The 24441-nt window shown below is 37.1% G+C and overlaps 2 protein-coding genes across 3 annotated transcripts in view; one reads left to right on the top strand and one right to left on the bottom strand.

Annotated features, from left to right (window-relative positions):
- Positions 1 to 1598: 1598 nt before the first annotated feature.
- Positions 1599 to 11505, bottom strand: LOC140165068 (gamma-glutamyl hydrolase-like). Of its 2 annotated transcripts, none has more exons than XM_072188491.1 (9): positions 11422 to 11505; positions 10955 to 11082; positions 9157 to 9322; positions 7232 to 7319; positions 5793 to 5934; positions 5057 to 5169; positions 3567 to 3660; positions 2901 to 3035; positions 1599 to 2487 (listed from the first exon to the last, which is right to left on the bottom strand). In XM_072188491.1, exons 2-9 carry the CDS (start codon positions 11070 to 11072, stop codon positions 2360 to 2362), a joined length of 984 nt encoding a protein of 327 aa, XP_072044592.1. In that variant the 5' UTR covers positions 11073 to 11082; positions 11422 to 11505; the 3' UTR covers positions 1599 to 2359. The 2 variants fall into 2 exon arrangements, with proteins under 2 accessions (XP_072044592.1, XP_072044591.1); XM_072188490.1 differs by lacking the exon at positions 7232 to 7319 and adding an exon at positions 7068 to 7161.
- A 711-nt stretch (positions 11506 to 12216) lies between these two features.
- The window catches only part of LOC140165067 (DNA excision repair protein ERCC-6-like), a 33307-nt gene continuing 21082 nt past the window's right edge, over positions 12217 to 24441 (top strand). The window contains 7 exon segments of the mRNA XM_072188489.1: positions 12217 to 12302; positions 14374 to 14567; positions 15332 to 15633; positions 17026 to 17183; positions 18707 to 18836; positions 22106 to 22205; positions 23213 to 23893. Of these exon segments, the coding sequence (XP_072044590.1) occupies positions 14393 to 14567; positions 15332 to 15633; positions 17026 to 17183; positions 18707 to 18836; positions 22106 to 22205; positions 23213 to 23893 (1546 nt within the window). The 5' untranslated portion in view covers positions 12217 to 12302; positions 14374 to 14392.

Here is a 24441-nt window from a genome sequence, read left to right as displayed (position 1 = left end):
AGTATAAAATATTGATTTACAATTAAAAACAAAATGGTTAAGGTGATTTTTTATGCGAACATGTTTTTGCTCCCCAAACTGGAGTCACAAACATCATGTAGTGGGGTGGGGGGGGTTAAGTTTTAAGATTTCAAATAAGGATTTGATTCAGAATTTTTTTTTTTTTATTCCAGACTTTTTCATGGTATTTGGAGAAAAATATCTGAATTTCGCCAAATTTTTCTGGAAAAACTAAAAAAAAAAATTTTGAAATAAAAAAAAATTCTGCATTTCGTTTTTTCCAAATCTAACGATTTTACAAATGCTTGTGCGAAACTTTGAGACAAACCCTTTTTTTGGGCCTAACATAACAGAATCACATTTCACGCAAAACTGAAAAAAAAACACCCAAAAACATAATTACAATGTAAAACTTTACCATACAAAACCAAGCACCTAGTGTACTATGAACACTACTGCATATAAAAAAGTATTGAAATTTACAATTAAAATTGGCACAAAATGGTTAAAATCTTAAACAAGGTGTTTTCAGTACAAAACCCTCTATATATTTATTTATTATTATTTATATAAACATATATTACAAAGTTATCTCCAACCCTACCATATGTTACAAATATTTAAATATTTATACCAAAATATATTCAATATACATATCATTGCATGCAGTACAAAATATAGTAATTGCATATGTGCCAAGAGCCCAGGCAGAGAATTTCAAAATTGCCCAACTTGTTTGCATCAGAATGGTGTATTTTTGGGGCCAAATGTGCATAAAACGTGCAACTTTTGAGGGATTCCACAGGTTCCCTGAAAATGTAATGTATTTGAATTGGGTTTCATCTATATGAATATTACCAATTCCTTTGTTTTTTGCCAATTTTTTCCCCAAAAATACCTAATGACTTGTTCTTCACTTTTAGCAATTTATACTTAATTTCACTTTTTGCACACTTTCACTGGGAATTAAGCCTTTTTATTACATCTCACATCACATCACATAATTCTTATTTTATATTTTACTAAGATTTAAAAATATATATATGGTAGCCCTTTCTTACATTCACATGATCAGCAGGGTGGCTAAACATGATTAGTATACAATCCCACAATTTTTGAAAGACATTCTGGTATCAGTGCAATGTTCAATGTGTAATTGTTGCAATCATAAGTTTGCAACAAAATAGATCTCCATATATCTTGTATTGGGTTATTCCATTTAAAATCCACACTTGTCCTGCGGACGATTTGGGAAATATCGTCCACAGGGGGAGTATGAATTTCAAATGGAATGTATACATTAGGCACCTCCATTTGAAACTCACCCTCTCTATGGAAGATTCAGGTTGAATATTTCTTAGAGGGTGTATGAAATTCAAATGGAGCTGCCTAATGTATTCATTCCATTTGAAATTCATACTCCCCCTGTGGAAGATATTTCCCAAATCTTCCACATGGGGAGTGCAGATTTTAAATGGAATAGCCCATTGGGTAAGCTGAGGAAATCCTGATTATCTCAGCAAACACAAAATCTTTTTAAAACGCTTTAAATTTGTAGTTTTTCAAAACATTTTAAAAGACAAGGCCTGTTAGGGGCTATCATTTCCTTCAGAAGGGGGGGTCCCAAATCTACAAAAACCGGCATCAATAAAATTGTGACCCCCCTATTTCGGCAACAAAAATTTTATGATCCCCCACCACCAATACACCTTACCCCCTAAACAGGCTAAAATTGTATAGAAATCAGTCTTTTTGAATAAAATAAACTCACTATCTGTGGTCAACTTGTGACTCCCTACATTTTGGTCATCAAAAATTTTATGATCCCCTGTACATGTATATTTGGGACTCCCCCCTTTCGAAGAAAATGATAGCCCCCTTGTGTTAGTTGGGTTGTTAATAGGGATCAAAATACCACAGAAACTGTTGCATGGATGGGTACTTATCATTTTGGCACACTCTGTACAGTCCAGAAATAATACCTGTTATCATCTGTTTCATTCTACGATATTCGCCAATCCCACAGTCATCTCAAAATGATCATGAGGTTCTACCCGCAAAGTGTGTGCTGTGTGTGCGTACCCCTGTCAAATGCATGCTTTAATTACCGCGTACGCTTTGCAAAAGCCTTCTAGCATGTTGCTTGGAAAGCGCAAGAAACAAAAATACACATTTGCCGCATGAGTTTGCAGGAAGAACCTCATTTTGGTAGCAAGATGGCAGATCCGTGCATCTTGCTCCTACTAAAGTCCAGAAATAGTACATAACCTGCACCATCTTTGATATTGCCAATATTTATAAGCCTTGCATTGTAGATCAGTTGCCACTTCACCTATTCCAGTAGTACCACCTCCTCCTATTAAACAGTCCAGAAATAGTACCTTTTACCATCTATGACATTGCCAATGTTTACAGCTGGCCTTGCATTGTAGATCAAATGTTGTGCTTCCTGGTCCTCACTCTTGAACTTGTGTGTACTTTTACGTGCTGTTGGCATGTAAAAACAAAATTAAACCAATAATAATAATATTGTAATCACACTTATAAAGTGCAATACAACGGGCTAAACAGTAAAGAATTGGAGGATGTTTTAGACTTATTTATTGTCTCTTTTGACATGAAAATAATAAAGTTTCCAACAAGAGTCTGTAAGTGTTATAAAAATGCAAAAAACTGTAAAGTGCGGTGAAAGCAATGAATACCTATTTCTTTAATTGGGCTATTCCAGATGAAATCCATACACCCCTGGTGAAGACATGTCCTTTATCTCCCACACACGGGGTGTAGATTTTAACTTCAGTCAGGTAACCCCATTTGAAATTCACACCCCCTGTGTGGGAGACTAAGGTCATGTCTTCCATAAGGGGTGTATGGATATCAACTGGAACAGCCCATCCTACCTTCTCCTACAAAGAAATTTGCCATATATTGAGCCACCCTGACAGCATCGTCATCGTGTGGGATATGGCCATCTGTCCACTGAAATAGACTCTTCTCTGGGTGCCATTGTATGCCATATATGGGATACTTGAAGGCTGAAAAGCAAATACCATCAAAATCATTAATAGACATTTTGTCCAAATCAAAAGTAAGTGAAAAATGTCTTGTTTGGTTCCAGTCTTGCACATTTTGCATTTAGCTTTTCAAATAATGTTATAAATTTGAGTTACATCCAAAGTTACATCCTTGGCCAAAAGCTAGACAAAAACAAAAACAAAACACATACACACAAAAAAAAACCATGCGCTTGATTAGGTGGTCATAAGTCTGAACGCACTTAAAGAAAACCTGCACTTGATTAGGTGGTCACAAGTCTGAACAAAGCGGTAATATTTAGCTGCTGCCGCCAATATAGGAGATGTTTACGCACACGTTCCAGGCATGACGAATTTTACACACTCATGCGTAATGGGTACGCGTAACTTTGTGTTCGCGTATACACTACTGGACTATGGATTAAACACCGATTAACAACGCTTGGCTCCTGTACAAAGGTATAGGAAGAGTTGTTGAAATAAAAAACAAAAACAGAAAACAACAACAAAACCAAAGGTTGTCATGGTTACCTTCCATTGTTGATATGAACTCTATTCCATGGTCATCTATGTTTGTTGAGATGATCCGATAAAACTTCTTCAAATCTGTGTTGGCACTGTAATTCTGTATAAAAATTTAAAGCATATATAGATTACTTCAGAAAATATTAAAAATTATGAAAACATAGAAATTATATCCCTGCCTGTGGTGTACCAGCGAAAAAATTCGAAATTAATTTACAATTTTAATGCTTGTAAAGAAATTTAGGTTGAAACAAGAAACCAAAACAAATGATTTTTTTCAGGACACAGGGGTAGTTGCGCAGTGCGAGTCATTTTGGGGGAGGCACCACCCATGATTGGAGGGGTGTCCCAGGCCTGATTGGAAGGCACACACTATTTTTGGCAATTTTCCTATGGGATTTTTAAAATTTTAAAATTGATTTCGGGGGTCACTGCACAGAAGATTGTGATTTTTTGTTACTTTTATTTCTTGGCAGTTTTTATGGGCTGCTTGAAATGTATATGTCGGACATGGTTCAGAAGTCATTTAAGCAGTCGGTTTTATGCTGCAAAAGAGCAATACCTGGCACGTTACTGACACAAAAGAGAAGGGATCACCCTGGGTCTGTTATCAGTACAATCATATAATCCTAGGTTCCAAGATCATGCATAGTTAACAAAAATTTCTATGCTTGATATGTAATGCCTTTATGACAATACTCAATAATTTGAGGTCATGCACATCCGGGATGCACATGTAATGAGAAGTGATATCTTTGATGTAAGCTTGTCCGGGAACCTTGTCAGCAGCTGGTTTCAACATTCACCTAAACTCCTCAACAAAAGTTTGGAAAGTTTTTTGAAGCATCTGTATCTCAAATTATTTGTGACATATTCATATTGTGTTGCATATCAATGGATAGCTGCAATACTCCCCTTTACAATGATACCCCATTTGACACAATAACATTTTTCACGGCTGAGTACGCGCCTTGTGAATGTAGTGGGGTCTCAAACAGAATTTGCCAAATTGAGCATTATTCTGTGCTCAAACAACGCTGGCTACTGACCTCAATAGCGGGTGGAAAAACCATAGGCAGCCACAATAGTCAGGCACCTTCTCCACATACTGCTCACTGACCTGGTTATACACGTTACTATGGCATGGCATTCCATTCTTCAACAAGGATTCGTCGCAGGTCATTCAATGTGGTTGCATATGGGTTTCGATCAGGCTGGTCCCACAAGTGTTCAATCGGGTTGAGGTCTGGCCCCTGGATCTGGCCTGATGGCAGGCCATTTTGGTTCTATACTCCCATATTCTATAGGTAGTCGTTGACTACCGTGGCTCTGTGGGGTAGTTACCCATTGATATGTAACACGATATGAATATGTCACAAATAATTTGAGATACAGATGCTTGAAAAAACTTTCCAAACTTTTGTTGAGGAGTTTATTTTGAAACAAACAAATGCAGAAATTGACAAACAAACAAACAATCAAACAAACATACCAACCTTAGTAGTTAGTGCCCAATTGTGTGCATTATAGGTGATATTTTTGGTAGTGAGTATGTGTAGGATGTCATCCCCCATGGCACTGGATCCAAACAAACGACTGTCCTTATAATCTAGTTATATGGATAAAAAAGGATAGCAACAATGACATACATAATATATTTCATCCGCTCAAAATAAGTTGATTATTTAGTATCAACCCTGACAGTCAGGGGGTGGGGTGGGGGCAAGTCCCCCACACAACAAAACTGGGGCGAGCAAAAACTAGGGAAGAGGAAATGGGGGAAGGAGAGAAAAAGAGGGAAGAAAAAAGAGAAAGAAGGAGAGAAAAGGAAAAAAGAAGGGGTAGAGGGAAGAAGAAAAAGAAGAAAAGAAAAAAAAGAGGGAAGAAAAAGGTGAAGGGAGAAGAGAAAAGAGAAAATCAAGGATAAAAAGCTGTTATAATATTACTTTCATTACAAACACTGATTTTTTAGCTTCTAATATGCCAAAAAACCAGGAGCTTCCGGGACTCTGCCCCCTGGACCCAACCAGTTTGACACTTCGCAGCAAGACGTTTGCACATAAACACTACAGAAATTGGGAAATTTTTAATCTTGCCTCTGTTTTGCCATAGGCGATGGCTGGGAGCTTTGTTTGAGATTTTTCAGTGATTTTATGTTCTGACTGGTGGAGGGGGGGGGGCACGACTGGTTAGTGGTAAATGCCCCTCATGCACCCCTCAGAAGACACATACCTTTAGCTAGGGTCAATGGAAACACTTTATCTTCTGTATCTGTATTAGTCAGCAGGTCTTTTTGTGCAGTTAACATAGACAGCAGCTGAAATCCTTCACATGTACCCCAAAGTGGGAAATAGTCCGAACTCTGATCATAACCCTGCATGGAAAAAAAGCACAAACATTTACATCAATTGCATTAAGCTGAAATGAACTTTGAGGAATCTGATATTAACGTTTGCACAGTATTTTTTGTGGGAGCTAAGAGTACACCAGGCATATCAAATTGCATTCTGAATACGAATGTCCTTCTGATATCAAATAATTTAGATTTTTTGAAATTTGCGATAATTATAATACAAATTTTATGACAAATTATTAAAATTTGATATTTAAAAATTTTTTGATATTAAAACAGTCCTCAAAGTAAATTAACTGTATCAATCTAATGATATGTACTTAAAATGTATGTAGCCAGGATGAAAAGCCGACGACAAACAATTTACAGTAAAACCTCATTGTAACGAAATCGGATACAAGAAAAACCCTGTTATAAAGAAGTATTTTTCCAGAACCAAGATACAAAATTCTTTTGTTATTTATTGTTTTTACAACCCTGATATAACGAAATTTGGATATAAAGAACTAATTTCTCTGTCCCTGACAACTTCGTTATAATGAGTTTCCACTGTAGTTAAAAAAGAACAATGAAATTGAAAGGCCTCTTTGTAACACCAATAAACAATGTTTTATATATTTTGAAACTCTTCTTGGTTCATCTTAAAAGGTTTCAAACTTCTACCAAAATCAGAGTTTTATTAAATTGGAAATAAAAGTAGGCCTTTTCGCGGCAAACGCACATACTGCGAAAAAACTGGTGGCATCCATTTTTTTGCATTTGTGATATATAGAAAAAAAGGTTTCAAAATATGAGACCTTTTTCTGATGTAGATGTCCAGACAGAAGGTACAACACACTAGGATCCACAACATGTTTGTTCAGCTATCAGGGCACAGTTCTTTAACCCCAATACATTTGTACTGAAATTGTACATTCATTAAATGACCTTTGAAAATTTGAGTACAAAAACTCATACTCTGTAACTTGAGGTCAAATTTTGCACTATGATTGTTTAATTGATGTTATTGAACTATGACATTGGGATGAGGATGGCATGGATGTCTCATCAATGTAAGTAAAAAAGATTCCACAGATGAAAATGAACACTTTTATAAATGGTAGAAATTTGATGAGCTGTTGTGTACCTGTAATGGACCATGTAAACATTCATACCTTAATAGAATTATTGTAGAACATTGCTGCAGCTTTCCCTAAGCCTGTATTTAATAAACCTTCCTCTCCCGCGCTTCCGCCAGGAAAAAGAATCCTAGAAATTGCATAAAAATAAGCAAAAATGCTATTTTATAATATAGTATTAATTTATTTTAATTTCTCACCTTAATTGACTTTTGGTAGAAAAACATACCAGCTTTACCAAGACCTGATTCTAACAAATTTGGTGACGCCCCGCCCGGGAACAGAAGGCTACATGCAAATAAACAGACAACATGCACAAAATACAGAATGGGCTATTCCATTTAATATCCACACCACCCCTGTGGAAGATTTAGCTAAAATTTTCCACAGGCGGAGTATGAGCTTCGAATAGAATAGACAATTGGGTAACTTCCATTTGAAATACTCACTCCATGGAAGATATAGGTCAAGCCATAATACAGGGGGAGTATGCATTTTAAAATGACCAATTATATTTGAAAAACATACTCCCTCTGTAGTAGATATTTCCAAAATCTTCCACAGGGGTAGTGTGGATTTCACCTGGAACAGCCCAATCCAATATACAATTAACACATACAAAATCTGAGACTGTACAACATTAATAAACTCAACCAATAAAGTATCGAAATGATTGCAGATGGTCAGATATATCGGGAACTGAAATATATAGCAAAAACCTATTAAATGTATATAATTATAAAGCGCAGTTTTCTCCTGCGCATTTTGATACCTCTTTTGTTGCTCTACGGTAGCATTTGGTTGAGTTATGGGCGCTTGAGTGGCTTCAAGTCGGATTTTGAAAGTTGCACTTGGCTCCTATTCAAGCCTAATGCGTTCGACGACGAATCCAGGCAGTGATAGACAGTGATGGTGGGCACACCAAGTATTGAGATGTCAGCAGAAAGAGTTCATGAGATAAGTCAGAGATAGCAAGTATTGAAGTTGGAAGTCGAAGGAGTAAAATAAAGTAAAGTTCATGGTTAAGTAAACAAAGCACATCGGTGTCCTTTGTCTTGATTTTGTGTATGTGTGTGTGTGTGTACACGACGAAAGCATTTGGCTTGAATAGGAGCTAAGTGCAACTTTCAAAATCTGACTTGATGCCCTTCAAGCGCCCATAACTCAACCAAATGATATCGTGAGAGCAACAAAAAGAGGTATCAAAATGCGCAGGAGAAAGCTGCGCTTTATATACATTAAAGAAGTTTTTGCTATATATTTCAGTTTCCGATATATCTAACCATCTATAATCGTTTCGATACTTTATTGGTTGAGTTTATAATTGGGCACTAGGCCTCAGCACACTTTACAGATTTTTCACTGTGGCGCAGCAAGACACATCTTATAAACCATGCAGTACAATCATGGATGCAGCTCAATATTACACCCATCGTATGTGTGAGTTACGGCTTTTCACAATCCTTACTCACACACGCATGTACATTAAAAATACATGAATACAAGTTTTGAATTGGTTGTTTTGATATGCTTACCTCACTAATATCTAACCTCAGACAATACTTAAACTCATTCGTTTTGCTTTAATGTTATCACAACATATTAGGGAGCAGTCTTAATCATTTGGTAGTAAGTATGCGTTAAGTAAACGGGAGAAAAAATGAAAAGAATTTCCGACAAACACAGATTAACTAGCTCAAGATGGTTTATATACCGGCTCCATACATTCGATGTATGTAGCTCAATATAAACACAGTATCCTAGTCTACCTACATATAACCATCGCAACCAGGATCAACTCCCTGTGAGCAACATACAGGTACATGTAAACCAAGACAATTACGCCGCTAGTTCCTTGTCCAGGGAAATTTCAAGCAATTATTTTCAAAAGAACATTTTTCAACATCACCAGGGTTCAAACTTAATGTCCCGCTTTCACTCTGAAGTCTGATGCCATATCAACTGCACTAACTTGACTGCTAAAATGTTACTGGGTAATGAGAAAAATATGACTTTTCTTCCGATACCAAAAAATCATGCTCAGCTTTGGTGAAGAAAAATGGGGGATAAGGCAGTCGATTGGGTACACACCCCATTGAGCAACCAAACAAAGACATAAACTTACCCATTTATTGATTGATATAACATATTATAATAATCGTCAGTCTGATTTATCAGAACAGGAACCACCCTAGCTCCAGCTGATTGCAGATAATTCACATAGTTTTCTGGTAGATAACTGTTACCATACTTCATCAATGATGAACTTGTTACTGCTTGTGTCATCACGCCTACAATCAAACCAAATCAGTTCAAATAAACTTAGATCAGATCAATCAAATCAAATCAAATCAATTTATATATATATATATATATATATGTGACCATCCAACGCAAATGGACTAGATGTTGGCAGAGCTAGTTTTGAGATATGGTCCATTGAAGTTGAACCTCACAAAATTAGAAAACTGACTTAATTACTACTACCTTGGAATCAAGCAATAGCTTGATACCGTCAAAAAATATCTGATGGATCAAGCCATAAGAACTGAGCAGAGTCTTTCATTAGGTATTGATGGGGTTTGATCTTTTTCCTTTTGGTTGTAATTTATGTGCAATATATGGGATTTGGGTGTTATTTATTTATTTTTTATGTGCAATATTTTAGGTTTGGGAGTTATTTATTTATTTATTTGGTTCTGTTGCCTGGCAGCTGATCTGCTTGTTTCCCCCATTTCTTTTTTTCTTTAAGGACCCCGATGGAAATAAGCCTCAATTTTATTGAGGCTTTTTGGGCTATCCTTAGTACTCGTCTGGTGTTTACTCCATAATCCATATATTTCGTTGCTGGTATTTCATGCAATTGACCACATCTTGTATGTATTTATAATGTATATTTTTTATAATATGTACTGTGCTGTGCTGTAATATTTTTATGTGAGTACTGAATAAATATGAATGAATGAATGAGCTTATTGTAATGAGAATTTGCCTGGCCAACATCTCAAAAAAAGAAAATGCCAACATTTATTTAACAGCCCATTACATTATAATGAATCAATCAAATAATACAACCAGATCAGATCATGTCTAGTGAAAGTAAACTAACCAAATTAGAATTTGAACATCATCAAGTCAAACTATAGGCCTATATAGACAAGTTCCGCAATGTTGATGTCTGTTTTTTTATAAAAATGGTAAAAAGGTTTGTTGAAACAATATAACCAGGGAGATCAGTACGGTAACTAAAATTTTATATGAGCAGTCTTCTTCTTGCTTGTATCAGTGAAACAACCACCACTTTATATAAATGATAGTAAACAGTAAACACACCACCAAACAAACAAATGAATAAACAAATAAATAAAAAACAATAACACACTATAAGTTATGTAAAGCTAAATGCAAGTTGACACATTTAATTTCACCAGATCTGATCTATCCTGTGATCATGCTGTGATTCATGCATAGACACTAGAAAAGGTCTGAATCTATTCTTGAATAAATGGGATACAATATCAAGGATCAAAGTAAGTGAATATTTTTATTTCCACATCATCAAGAACAAATAAAGTACAATAAATATAAAAATACATAAAAAACAAAAACTACAAAGTACAATGACATTGAGGAGATGACTAAAAGGCAAACCCTAAAAAGCTTTCACAAATTAATATTTCAACATTTATGTCACCGCATAATGCGCATATATGTAAAAATACCAAAGAAATTACCTAAATGCTAAACATAATGCTACAACAAACATCTGTAAACTCTAATTGCTCTGAAGATGCATATATATGAAATTATGGAAAAATATGTCCGATTCATTTTATATGTCTTAAATGTAAAGACGCAAAATTAATTCTATCTATTATTTTCCTAGTTTAGAGAAAATGTTAACAGTAAAAATAGCATCTTACCTATAATAGGTTTGGCATTTTCAACTGATTTGATGAGTGGTTTTGCCTCTGTCCACTGCAGTACCAGAAATGCACACATGAAATATTTTATCGAAGACATTTTATGGTCCAGAACCATTCAACACTGCCTGTAAATAAGTTAGAAATGAAGCAACAACAAGAAGTATTGGAATTTACTCAATGAACAGATGATCTTGTGAAGATTTGTTTAGTTTTATAGCACACTAGTTCCAGCTTCAATTCAAACAGGTTTACTACCGTGTCTAATTATGAGTATAGAGTATGCAGAGCTGGGATACATATAGTCTGAGGTGAGTCTTCATTAATGAAGTTGCCATTAATGCTAAAATTGGAAGAAGAATACAAGTACCACCGGTACTACTACAAAGTACAAAATATCGACTGATCCAGAAGTCTATATCTAAAAATGACAATGTCGACATAAAAAAGAAGTTCACGATTCTTACCGTTAACCATATGCGTGAAAGCTATCAGTGGAGCAATAGTGCAGTAAAGATATGTTTTGCAACACTACACTACTACAGTTATAGAAAGACGTGCATGAAATTGCATATCAAATTGAAACTCGATGTGTGATGCCCTGGTGATCGACAACAAAAGACGTCATATGTATTGTGCAAACATCTGACCGGCAGATTTTGACACTAAGGGACCGATCGTTATTTACGGCAGGGGGGAATGGGTGTTTTGGCAAAAATATCGACAACAAATTTCGCGTTCCCCCCTCGCATCCGCTCAAAATTTTCGCGTTCCCCCTTGTTTTCCCAAGTTTTCTCCATTTAAAATTTAACAATCCCCCTCCTGGTTCAACTAAAATTTCAGGTTCCCCCTCAAGACCACTAAAAATTTCGTGTTCCCCCTAAATTTACCCATTCCCCCCCTGCCATAAATAACGATCGCTCCCTAATTTACGAACAAAATAGCGGAAATATCACGTATATTTTCCGGTTGTTTATGTCATGTGACTGTATCATGTGACTGTCTTTTAATACATCCATTCTAATTTCTACTGCTTCTTTGCGGTGTTTCTAAACATAAACATATATTTCATTTTGTAATTTTGTGGTACTATCAAACGTCATTTTCGGATGCAAAGACAAAAGAATGATATCTGAAAGTTATTTGAATATCATCAAGATATTATTTTTGATGAAATACTGAGATAACTGTAGATACATGTTGGACGAAATTTAGGAAAACAGAGTAGCCGTATCGTGGATCTATTTTAGTCACAGAGGAAACAATTGCATAAAACTTGTGAATGTGGTGTAATCAGCTGACAGTATTTTGACGTTTTTTAATAAACCTGAAGGACCTGTCCTTCGAGGTAAGCTGTAAATAAATGTTTTGATATTTAGGTATTATTTGTAAACAGAATTTTAGGTGTTTCGTCATTCCTTATGCAAAAACTAAGGATCTTGCAACAAAAACAAAGTACTTCTAAGAAGTCTGTCAAATTCTGCACCCTTCTTTCTTCTTCTTTGTTGATACTGTCCAACACCCTTTTTATTTCAAAAGAGTCAACCGGACAGGACTGTGCGCATGTGGTTTACTTGTTACTTTCTTGCTGTTGTTGATTTGTAGTATTCTTTCACCGCCTCTGAGAAGTTTTCCTTGTCCGGGATTGTAGTTAAGTTGCTGGGTAAAGAGTTCCAGTCAACCAAAGTTCTGGGAATAAAACTGTACTTAAAACAGTCTTTATTGGTGGCGATAGGAATAAAATTGTTTGCTGTTGTTGATGTGTGCCTTAAATTCCGTTTGACCGGACGCAGGGCCTTGTGCACTGGAATTGCGAGGTGACCCGCGATTGCCTGATGAAAAATTGTCAATCTTGTGGCTTTCCTTCTATCGTTGAGGTTCTCCCACTCTAGTTCTTTCTTCATTGCTGTAACGCTTGATCTCCTCTTGTAGTTACCAGTGACGAAACGTGCTGCACGGTTTTGAATTGCTTCAATTTGCTTTATTTGAGTTTGTGTATGGGGATCCCACACAGGGGAACAATACTCGACCATGGGACGGACAAGTATTTTATAACACATGTCCTTAATGTGCCTGGTGCACGAATATAGGTTCCGTCTTAAAACCCAAGAGATCTGTTTGCTTTAGCTGAAATTCTATCTATGTGTGAGTTCCAAGTTAATTTGTCGCTGAGGTCTACCCCTAAATAAGTATGTGTTGATGTTTCTTGAAGAACTGTGTTGTTTAGTGTGTAAGAAAATATATGGGGTGATCTGGCATGTGTGAAACGCATGATGAAACACCCAAACATTTACACTGTACATGGTGATTTTAGAGAGAGATAGAGAGGTCTTTATCTATGAGAAACAAGTTACAGAAAACCCAACATTGTTCCCAGGTCAGAATTTGGTAGAAAACCCCCAATTTTCGGTGGGCCACCGTTGCCATGGAAATGGAGCAAAAGTGCTAATATTCGGGATTTCTGCATAACTTGGGTACCCGAACAACATATCCAAAAAGAAATAAAATACATGACGTAAGGGCAACGAAAGTGCCAATAATTTGTTGATTTCATATGGATTTACCCGGCAGCCAGTGTGTGTGCAATTTGTTCGACGCACAACACGGCGCGCGCGGAGGTTACTAATATTTACGCTGACGGCACGGAGGTCCACTGTTGAATATTAGTGACCGCTTTCAGTGTTTGCGTTTTGGCAAATAAATAAAAATGATTGGATCGCATGTATCGCGTATATTAATGAGGTTATGAATAGATTTCGATAGCAATGAACATACTCTATAGTCTCGAATGTGAAGCTATCAGTGAGCAAATTTGTGGCTAGCTAGACTTCTCGAGTAAACTGTATGTAGGCTCATAGTGTAGTGTCCAAGGCATATTACAAACAAGATAATGATCTGTTAAAAAAGATGGATAATTTGAGACTGACTGTGTCATTGCAAAAATTGTTGGAACATTTTGAAAATTGTACAAATACCCCTTGTGTAAAGATTCATGTTCAAAGATTTGTTGCCAGAATCCATTGTGTGATGAAATTCTACCCCTACTATTTTGTTCCCTGTGACATATGTGAGCAGCTCCAACAAAACCTGGAACAAGTTGCCAGACATGTTTTGGAATTCTTAATTTCATGGTATTTGACTAGTGGGACTAAGTGGATTTTCAAATCCTTGAAAGTACTTAAAAAGATGTTTATTTATTCAATAAATAACAGTTGAACTATGATAATCCCTATTCAATTCTGTGTAAGGCAGGAATTTCAGGAAACTAATTTGCCAGCAGAGTGCTACATTATCATAAGTGCAGTTTGGAAAATTTTACAGGAGGCGCATTGTACCATCTACCAAAGCAGCAATGTTTATTTTGAATTTGTTTTAGAATATTAATTGGTTTCTCAACATACATGCTTGCCATATAATAGGTTACCTAGCTGCTAGGCGATGGACGATGAGAAGCCAGGTAAAGCTATGTTGGATGAGTCGATTCAAAGACATGTGGCAGGTACAAAGATGTCGGAGGATGACGATGGTCAGGATTCAGAGAGGACAGTAACAGTAAAAGTAGAGCCAGGAGAAAGTGATGTCAATGCTGAACATAATGGCACCAAACATGTTGGTAGGTTATTATGAAAAAAAAAGGTTTAAAAATATATTGAATAAAGTACCTGACTACTAAAGCATTTCAGTTCTGCCGCTTTCTGGGATTACCGTAAATGCTGAATAAGAGGTTCAATATAAATGGTAATTTTCTGAAAATGTATACATCCAATCTTTGTAAAATAAAAAATGATAAATGTAGTGCCAATTAATTAGAGAATAAACGATAGGAATTTTTATTTTGCCTATCCTCTACCGTGTGATAGACGACAGGCAGGTCCAATTTTTTGAGTAGTGGATGCCGGCGCAGCCGGTATCCACTACGATAGTCATTCTTAGTCAGTTAAATATTATTTTAATAACTGTAAACAAATTTTTAAAGCAAAAACTAAGTTACCGTCATAAAAAAATACCCTCATTATAAAATGAACGAAACTTGTTTACAACTTCACGTATTCTAATGCGCCTATTGCTAGCGCGTTCGCGTATTCCGCACTAGTCTACGCATCCAGCGCGATACATACGCGCACCTCTACTCGCGTGTTACGCATTATCAAGACGCATGATGACGTGGGGTCGTCTACGGCCTGATAAACGGCACCCGAAATCATGCGATTGTCCAATCAGAAATGTGTCTACGAACTAGACCACTCCCACTGACTAAGAATGCTGAATAATGGTGCGGCTTGAAACAGGTCTACTTATATTCCTAACTATGCTACACCATGGTATTCAATAATATTTTATCATTTTATTAAAATGTGATTATTTCCTTCTCTCCAGTTAACATTAAATCTGAGACGAATACCACTATCCCGAAGAAGGAGCAACAATTCCCTTCATACATGGACTCCAGAAACTCACCTTCAACATCATCAGCATATGACCCGACTCAAGACATCCCAGGACCATCCTCATCTGACAATGGCCTCGGTGACCTGAATGCTACTTTGATGTTAAAAGCTTTAGCAGAACAGACCCATAATATGCCAGGATCTAGCAGCATGGAGAGTGATCAGACAAGGAAGAAGAGTGTCTTTAATATTGATACTAGTCTTATACTGGGAGCTCCAAGTGCTGACCAGGTAAGGCACAACATATTTTTGGTCCTATAGCGCTATCGGTGCCCGAAGAGTACCGATGGCACTTTTTATTGTACCCTGAATATTTGTACAGTGCATTTGTTTTTTATTATGAAAAACAATAACACTATGCAAATCTTAATTATTATGCTTGATACTATTATATATATCCAGGGAGCGATGTTAAGAGTCATCGATACCTAACCGGGCACCGATAGTTCTATAGGACCAAATTGGATGTGATGCCTAAGTGTGTATGCAGTACAAGTAGGGACAGTGAGATATTTGCAGGGCTAGAAATTTTGGTATGAGTCCATGAATCGATTGTCATCAAGATTCTTTTTCTGTGAATCTGTCTTGATTCTCGTAAACTTTATATGTGCACATAGCAAAGACTGTATGGGAAGCAAATGACTCGCAAACAATTATTGCAAGAATCAAGTTTGTAAGAATCAGTTTTGATTCTCTTACCCTAGTAAGAATCAAGTTTGTAAGAATCAAGTTTGATTCTCTTACCCTGTACCAGGGTACAAGAATCAAGTTTGTAAGAATCAAGTTTGATTCTCTTACCCTGAACCAGGGTACAAGAATCAAGTTTGTAAGAATCAAGTTTGATTCTCTTACCCTGAACCAGGGTACAAGAATCAAGTTTGTAAGAATCAAGTTTGATTCTCTTACCCTAGTAAGAATCAAGTTTGTAAGAATCAAGTTTGATTCTCTTACCCTGTACCAGGGTACAAGAATCAAGTTTGTAAGAATCAAGTTTGATTCTCTTACCCTGAACCAGGGTACAAGAATCAAGTTTGTAAGAATCAAGTTTGATTCTCTTACCCTGTACCAGGGTACAAGAATCAAGTTTGTAAGAATCAAGTTTGATTCTCTTACCCTGTACCAGGGTACAAGAATCAAGTTTGTAAGAATCAAGTTTGATTCTCTTACCCTGTACCAGGGTATACGTACAAGAATCAAGTTTGATTCTCTTACCCTGTACCAGGGTACAAGAATCAAGTTTGTAAGAATCAAGTTTGATTCTCTTACCCTGTACCAGGGTACAAGAATCAAGTTTGTAAGAATCAAGTTTGATTCTCTTACCCTGTACCAAAATTCTTCATCAAGTATGCTGCAAAGTGACAATATGTGGATCCTTGGTATCTTTACCAGAAGTCAGTTTGACTGAAATTCCGATCACAAATTACAATTGGTGTATATATTGCATAACAATCCAGATGGATTAACCTCTGAGCTATATCTATTGTTATGCCTTGTTTGAAGAAAAGTCTGCAAATATTCACCCTCAAAAACAGAGATGGATACATGCTTGTGAGCAGGACTGCAACATGATGTTTATAATCGTAACATTTGACATTCTAAAGATTTTGATCTCATCACTTTCAGACCAACGAATTAGAAGGTCTAGGTGTAAGTGTGTACAACCAGGAGGAGTTTGAGGCAGGTGTGATGCAGCAGGTAGATCAAGCTATTACATTAGAAGAAGAAATGATGGCCAAACAGAGGGCTGAGAAGGACCTTAAAGCTGTACTTACTGATATCAGGTACATGATTCGAGGGCATTGTGAAAAATCTAAACATTTTGCCTTTGGAACCGAGGAATATTCTGAGGTCCAAAGGCTTTTAAAATGTTTAGATTTTTCACAATGCCCGACATATTACCGATGCAACGTTATTAACCTCATTCATAACTGTCACTTTCATCTCTTCACTTTACAAAATATCACATAATTTTCCTCAAAAATAAAAAATTTTTGCGTTTTGCCTTTTCAAAAATCGATCAGGCTAAAACAGGCTGACCAATAACAGAAGTGCGTATCACAATCTGTGCATATACATGGTAGCACGCAATCCAAATACGGCGCCAGCGCTCTCGCAATTTGTTTGACGCACAACTCGGCGCGTGCGGAGGTTAACGGCGCGGAGGTCCACTGTTGTTTATTAGTGACAGTGTTCAGCGTTTGCGTTTTGCCAAATAAATATAAATGATTGGATCGCACGCATCGCGTTTATTAATGAGGTTATGAATAGTTAATTATAACTCATCTAGCTATAAATATAATGGCCCTGTAGAAGAAGAAATGATGGCCAAACAGGGGCTGAGAAGGACCTCAATGCTGTACTCACTGGTATCAGGTACATGATGCCATTGAATTCAACGTAAAGCTTATTTATCTGAAAAATTAGAAACATACAAATGAGCCCAAATAAAGAATGTACAAATTGAGGAGGAGGTGCAACGGAAAACAGAATGGCTGAATGTGATGTACAGCCCTTGCAAAACTTAAAATGCAATTTATATATATTCATTTACAGACTATACAAATGTGTCAGGTTAGAATGGTAACAGCTATAATATTTTAGAAAAAGAGAGGACTCGGAAAAGTTTGATTTTACATGCGTCCATAGAAAGAATAAAAATGATGGCTTAGCGGCAGAAATACATACATTCATTAGGTGCTCTGTGTGTATGATTGCCTTTCATATGGATAAGCTAGTGCATGCATGCCCTGTACAAGTGTGTGTATCATGCATGAGTATTATAAGCAATTCTACACAGCAACTATTGGAGTCTTTCTGTTGCTGAGTAGACCCAGAAATTCAATGAGAATTTGTTCTCGCAGAGTTCTCCTGAACTGATTGGCATGAATCTAAAGAGATTCTTACAGATTTTTTGAGCCTCACACTAAGTAAATGGCAGGATTGTAGCTAGACCAAGTTGAGTGGCGGCTAATTTTACTATCAAATTAGAGTGCTGGCTCGGGGCACAATCTTTTAGCGAACATGAGGATCGGGGGAATAGGAAAGGGGTATACCCCCTCCCAAAAAAAATTTTGGTTTTTACTCTTTTCATGATGAATAAATCATTTGTGGGGAATTTTTTTTTTTTTTAGTGCCGGTCGGCCCCGACCGGCGTGGCTACAACCCTGGTAAATGGGTACAATCTAACAATCTGTTGCCAAAATCCAAGCAGATTCTCGTGAGGGTGAAACAAAATTGTATCCCCGTCAGTCAGTGAGCCATCAATATATAACTACTATAACCATGTACTTTGTCTCTGTGACAGATCTTGCAAGCAAGAGTTAGCTCGTATGGATAGATTGATAGGTGCTGTACAGCTTCCTGCGACACAGACGGTAGGCATGAAGGAGGCTCACCGGAAGATGCTATCCATCAAAACACAAAGAGAGAATAAGGTGAGCACTAAATGTTACAATAAAATATTAATATAATGAATTTTGGATATATATATAGCGCCTTTTTCCAGATCTTGAGGATTCAAAGCACTGTAATTTCGCTGTCATGGTGAATCATCACAATCTGATCGCATCAACTAGGCCGCGGCCATGTTGCAGCGCAAACCTATCCGCACTTAGATTGTAACATCCACCAATTTTCTGTGCAGTTCCCCAAATTCCATTGGCGGAAGGAAATTTTTTTTTTGATAACCAAACAACTAATCACCAAATTTTGAAAGCAGGAGGAAACTGGAGATCCCAGAGAAAACCTGTGAGAGTGAGCATGGACATGTTTGCATTTTTGGAGGGTGTGAGAACTACCTGCCGATTGGCCAAAAAAAGTTTTTCATTATCAATTGGACCAAGTGCACATTCAGTCCTTGGGCATGGCCAGGGATTGAACCCCTGACCTCAGTGGTGTAAGGCGAGGGAACAACCGCTGCGGCAACCCACTCTGTTATAAGAACATATATATGTGACTGATGTTACAGTTCAACTGTATCAAGTTCTAGTTTGTTAACCTGTACAGCTCAACCTTTATCCAGCTCCAGTTAATCAGATGAATCATCTTCAAAGGAAACAAACTGACCTAAGAATAGTGGTCACCATCCCACCCCAATCCTAATCCTATTGTCATAATCCTAACTGGAATCCTAACATTACATTTAGTTGTAAAACTTATCCTAATGCTAATCTTTTGGGTTGCAGCACAGAAAGCAGAATTGTAGACAACCACAGCGAGCAGAATCTTGGACAATTATCCAGTTACCACAATAGGAATTACTTTATTCCGTGTGGTAGGATCTGGATAGTTGTCCAAGATTCTGCTTTCTGTACCTGCATGGCAGTAAGCAGAATCTTGGACAACTATACAGTTACCACAATAGGAATTGCTTTATTCCGTGTGGTAGTATCTGGATAGTTGTCCAAGATTCTGCTTTCTGTACCTGCATGGCAGTAAGCAGAATCTTGGACAACTATATACAGTTACCACAATAGGAATATTGCTTTATTCCGTGTGGTAGTAACTGGATAGTTGTCCAAGATTCTGCTTTCTGTACCTGCATGGCAGTAAGCAGAATCTTGGACAACTATATACAGTTACCACAATAGGAATATTGCTTTATTCCGTGTGGTAGTAACTGGATAGTTGTCCAAGATTCTGCTTTCTGTACCTGCATGGCAGTAAGCAGAATCTTGGACAACTATATACAGTTACCACAATAGGAATTGCTTTATTCCGTGTGGTAGGATCTGGATAGTTGTCCAAGATTCTGCTTTCTGTACCTGCATGGCAGTAAGCAGAATCTTGGACAACTATATACAGTTACCACAATAGGAATATTGCTTTATTCCGTGTGGTAGTAACTGGATAGTTGTCCAAGATTCTGCTTTCTGTACTCAGATGAGCAGTAAGCAGAATCTTGGACAACTATATACAGTTACCACAATAGGAATTGCTTTATTCCCTGTAGTAGTAACTGGGTAGTTGTCCAAGATTCTGCTCGCTGCGGTTGCAGCAGTGAATCTACATTCTTCCCAAGGAAACATTTGTACAGCCATTGCATTTCTTGAGTTTTTAAGTATTTGAAGACCATCTGTGAAAAATGTTACAAATTAGATGTTTGCACACAAACATTGTTTAGTTTTGGAAGTGAGCTTTCATTCAGAACTCTTCTTCCGATCCAATTTATTAGGACTTTTGTTAATCAAAGCAAATACGATATTATCTTTGTCATTTAGCCCTTAATCATAACTGTTAAAGCAAAGTTGGATTGGGCATCCTCTCAGTCCAGTGCTATCCGTACTATGTACTTCTCAAATATATTCCTAAAGGTCTGTTCATACTTCACTGCATCTTTGATGCATTGCTGTTTTATTTTCTACTGCATCTCAATGCAATGCACTGCAAATCCTGTTAAATCAAATTGAAATTTACTGCGTAATTCAGGGGTGGAATTTCGTTCAGTGCCACGGGAATCCAAGTGGATTCTCAGGGAGATTTTTAGAGAGTCCATGGATTCCATAAACGGATTCTCGTAGTATACAATCTTATGGGAGTCCAAAATAAATTGGCAAATTTGTGCTTGCTTATACATGTAGATCATTTTGGGCAGGCAAGGTACATGCATTATGTAAAATGCATTCAGTTTGTGTAGTATAAGGGTGTAGAGAATGCAAATAAATGATTGTCAAATAACACTAACAAAGTTGGTTTTTAAAATGTATGTTGTCCCTTCACTACCATAAGTCATCGCGTCCCTTGCAACTTTACATTTATAATTTTGATGCTATTTTCTGGCAATGCGATTTACACACCTTGCAATAAGCTTTAATTGCCTTCGCTTTGAGCCGTCTTCGTCATGTTCGTTGTACTCAAATAAATAGTTTTCTCTTAAATCGTCCTCCCACTTCATTAGTCCGTCCTTTGATATTGCTTTACGGTACCCGTCCCTGCTAGCCATTGTCACTCGCTCAGAAATGATCAAAAATCAGGCCCAAAATTGTTTAATTTAACACATTCCAACGTGCGGTAACCTTCCAAACACGTGTGATTGGCGATGACAGCGTGAGAGTGCAGAGTGCAATTTTGACAGTCGTAAACATTTACCACAAGATCCGATATACCCGGAAGTGAGCACACGATTTTGGCTTTTTATTTCTTATAAAAAGAATTATGGGTAAAATGGGCGAGGGCTGGCTTTGCAGACTCGGGTCACAGTGCCGTCGTGTATAGAAACCAGTTATGATTGGCTGATTATCCTGTTGTTGATGGGTAGATATCCAATCACTGCATTGGTTAGAAACTTTTATTGATTAATCGGTAGTATTGATTAATAATTGGCTTTGTTGTTTTTAAAAATCAGCGTTGTGTTTTCGCGATGGCGAGTCGGTGTTGAATGAAAATTTGCCGAGTGAATGAGCCGATCAAGCATGCAAGTTGACTGAAGGGATTTCCACATGGACTCGCGCAATAGGACTTTTACGGGCGTCTCGGCGCGAGTCGACTCGCAGACTCGCGTCGAAATTCCACCCCTGGCAATTGCAATGCCATATTTAATTTGGGGAAGAGATTGTAATTCAGGCTTCTTACTCATTGCAACGCAGATGCAGTGAAATATGAACAAACCTTAAGACTACTTTTTTGAGCAGTGGAACGTCCTCATCAACTATTAGAACTTGTAGTTCAGAATGAAATTCTGGTTCATCTTTTCCTTGTTTTCCAGGCTAAGCAACTGAAGAAGCTCCGTGCCAAACAGAAGTCTTTGCTAGTCAAACTAAGTGGCAGCTCTGTGGGACTTGAGCCCTCTGATGATGAGGATGCAGGTAAACTGATATTAAGTTGTTCCATAGCTTAATTGTAGGCTTGTTATCGACAGACCTATGAGATTTTTTAGATTTTTCTGACAGTCGATAAGAGACTTTCACTGTTGACAAAATAGTTGATAATGAATCATGCACAACTAGTAGCTACTTGTAAAAAGTAGTAAAAATACCGACTTTAAATGCTTTACAATCTCGTCAAAATGACTCTACAAAGGGAAGCAAATTAATATCTTTTACACTAGACCTACCATTCATCTTCATTGGCCGTCATGGATGCATGAATAAACGCATTGAGTGCTAAATTCGGAAGCTTTATAAAGTCGATATTTTTCACTTGTTTGTCGACAAAGATTTGATATCGAATTCCAAGTTTTGGCGACATGTCGCCAAAGAAAAGTGAAACGATAACAAGTCTAATACATTGTTGCTTGAGTGGTCCGATTCATAAGTACATGTGATTTAATAACATGAAAAATATTATCATTCTGGTGACATGTTATCAATTGTTTGGTTTTGAAATGGTGAGTTTGGATTTGCCAAGGTTAAAAGATATTTCTATAATTAAAGACAGAGATAAATGCAATTTATCGCGTCTGATGTCACTGTTAATTACGATCCTTGATTGGTTTACACAGGTTAATCAGCGCGTAAAGGAAGACCGATCTATCTGGTGCTGATCGGAGAAAAGGAATAGCAGCAAATGGCGAAAAAGTTCGTACTTTTACAAGGCAAAAAGCAGCTTTTCTAGGGATTGTGGACATGGTGCCCTCACCAAAGAAAGTTTCTTACTATAAAGCCCTAACTTTTGAGATGGTTTGCATGTCGAAAGGTGCAAAATCAACAATAAGGCGCCCGGTTATAAATCCGCGTTCAGCAAGTCATCATCACGACACTTGTAAACAAACCGTGCTCGAGTTTGATTGACAGGTGACGTCAGACGCGATAAATTGTCTTTATCTTTGTCTTTCATTATAACAAACTTTTCATCACTTTATTGATATGTCTAGATACTTCAGAGCAGTCTGAAGGTGATGCTAACATTCTACAAGGTCTCCTGCAAGGCGGAGCAACCATGAGTCATCAAGAAACAGAACAAGAACGAATGATACGGCTGGGAGAAATGACTCCATTTGGTACCACCATGAACTTCACAGACCCAACGAGAAGAGCGCCACCACCAAAGAAACCTGTCAACCAAGGAATGACCGATTTTGAGAAAGCTATGCTTGGAGAGGATGATCATGATTTGAAAAAACACAAAGAACTTGCTATGGCAAATAAGTTGGTGAGAAAAACACGACTTGAAAGAGAGCAAAAGCAAGCGTTGCTGAAAAAGAAGAAAGAACAACAAATGGCAAAAAAGAAGAAGGAGATCTCAGAAAAATCTAAAAAAGGAAAAGCAAAAAAGAGTAAAGTTTCTAATAACAAAGAAACATCCCCTTCAAAGGAAACATCTGAAAACACTTTTGAAGATGGAACATTTTTCGCTTACAAACCTAGATCCGAAAGTTCATCAGAGTTTCCGAGACAGGGGAAGAAGAGGAAGAGTGGCAGGGGGTATAAAGATTTGAAGCCTAATTGGGGTAGTGACAATGAGATGAGTGATTGTGAAGTTCTAGAAGATAGTGATGAGTATGTACCGGATGAGGATGAGGTCTTGGATACTGATGATGATTATGTACCTGAAGGTAAGCTCATCTGTCAATACAAAGTTCTTTAACCTGAATATACTTGTACACTTATAGCATGACCTTTGCATGCGTTGGGTACAAAAACTCATACTCTTACAACATGAGGTGAACTTTTGATGTATTGTAGTGAATGGGGTTATTGAACTATGGCATTGAGGCTGAGACCATTTTGAGCCATATTCAAAATTGAAGTCATAATCAAATTTTCTAGTTATTAATCGGCCCATTTCTTTTTGTAACTGAAATGTTTTGTACTGAGTATATATTTTAATAAACATTTAGAATGCTGGTAATTGATTTCTAAAACTAAGTATGGTAAAAAGCTGAGTCAAATTAAAATTATAATTTTGGTGTGGCAATAGTATGGACTCTCTGTTGGTGTAAATTCCAAAAAGTCTGCATAACTTCCAAGGCAACAGCTATTTTAACTATATTTGTAGCTTACAAGGTGATGGGTATGACCAGATTCAGTGTTATTATTCTGGTGAATGTTAGGTCAGTAAAAATTGTTAAAAAAGAAGAAAAAGAATTATGAGGAAATTGAA

This window comes from Amphiura filiformis, chromosome 11, assembly GCF_039555335.1.
Source record: "Amphiura filiformis chromosome 11, Afil_fr2py, whole genome shotgun sequence".
Taxonomy (NCBI): domain Eukaryota; kingdom Metazoa; phylum Echinodermata; class Ophiuroidea; order Amphilepidida; family Amphiuridae; genus Amphiura; species Amphiura filiformis.
Note: the sequence above shows the minus strand (reverse complement) of the source record. Positions and strands in the feature narration are given on the sequence as shown.

Excerpts from the sequence above, each read along its gene's own strand:
- LOC140165068 (XM_072188490.1), bottom strand. The coding sequence starts at position 11,072 with ATGGTTCTGGACCATAAAATGTCTTCGATAAAATATTTCATGTGTGCA. Across the intron at positions 7,162-9,156 it reads TTATATCAATCAATAAATGG|GATTCTTTTTCCTGGCGGAA; the intron begins GTAAGTTTATGT and ends TGCAATTTCTAG. Across the intron at positions 5,935-7,067 it reads TCTACAATAATTCTATTAAG|GGTTATGATCAGAGTTCGGA; the intron begins GTATGAATGTTT and ends TTTTCCATGCAG.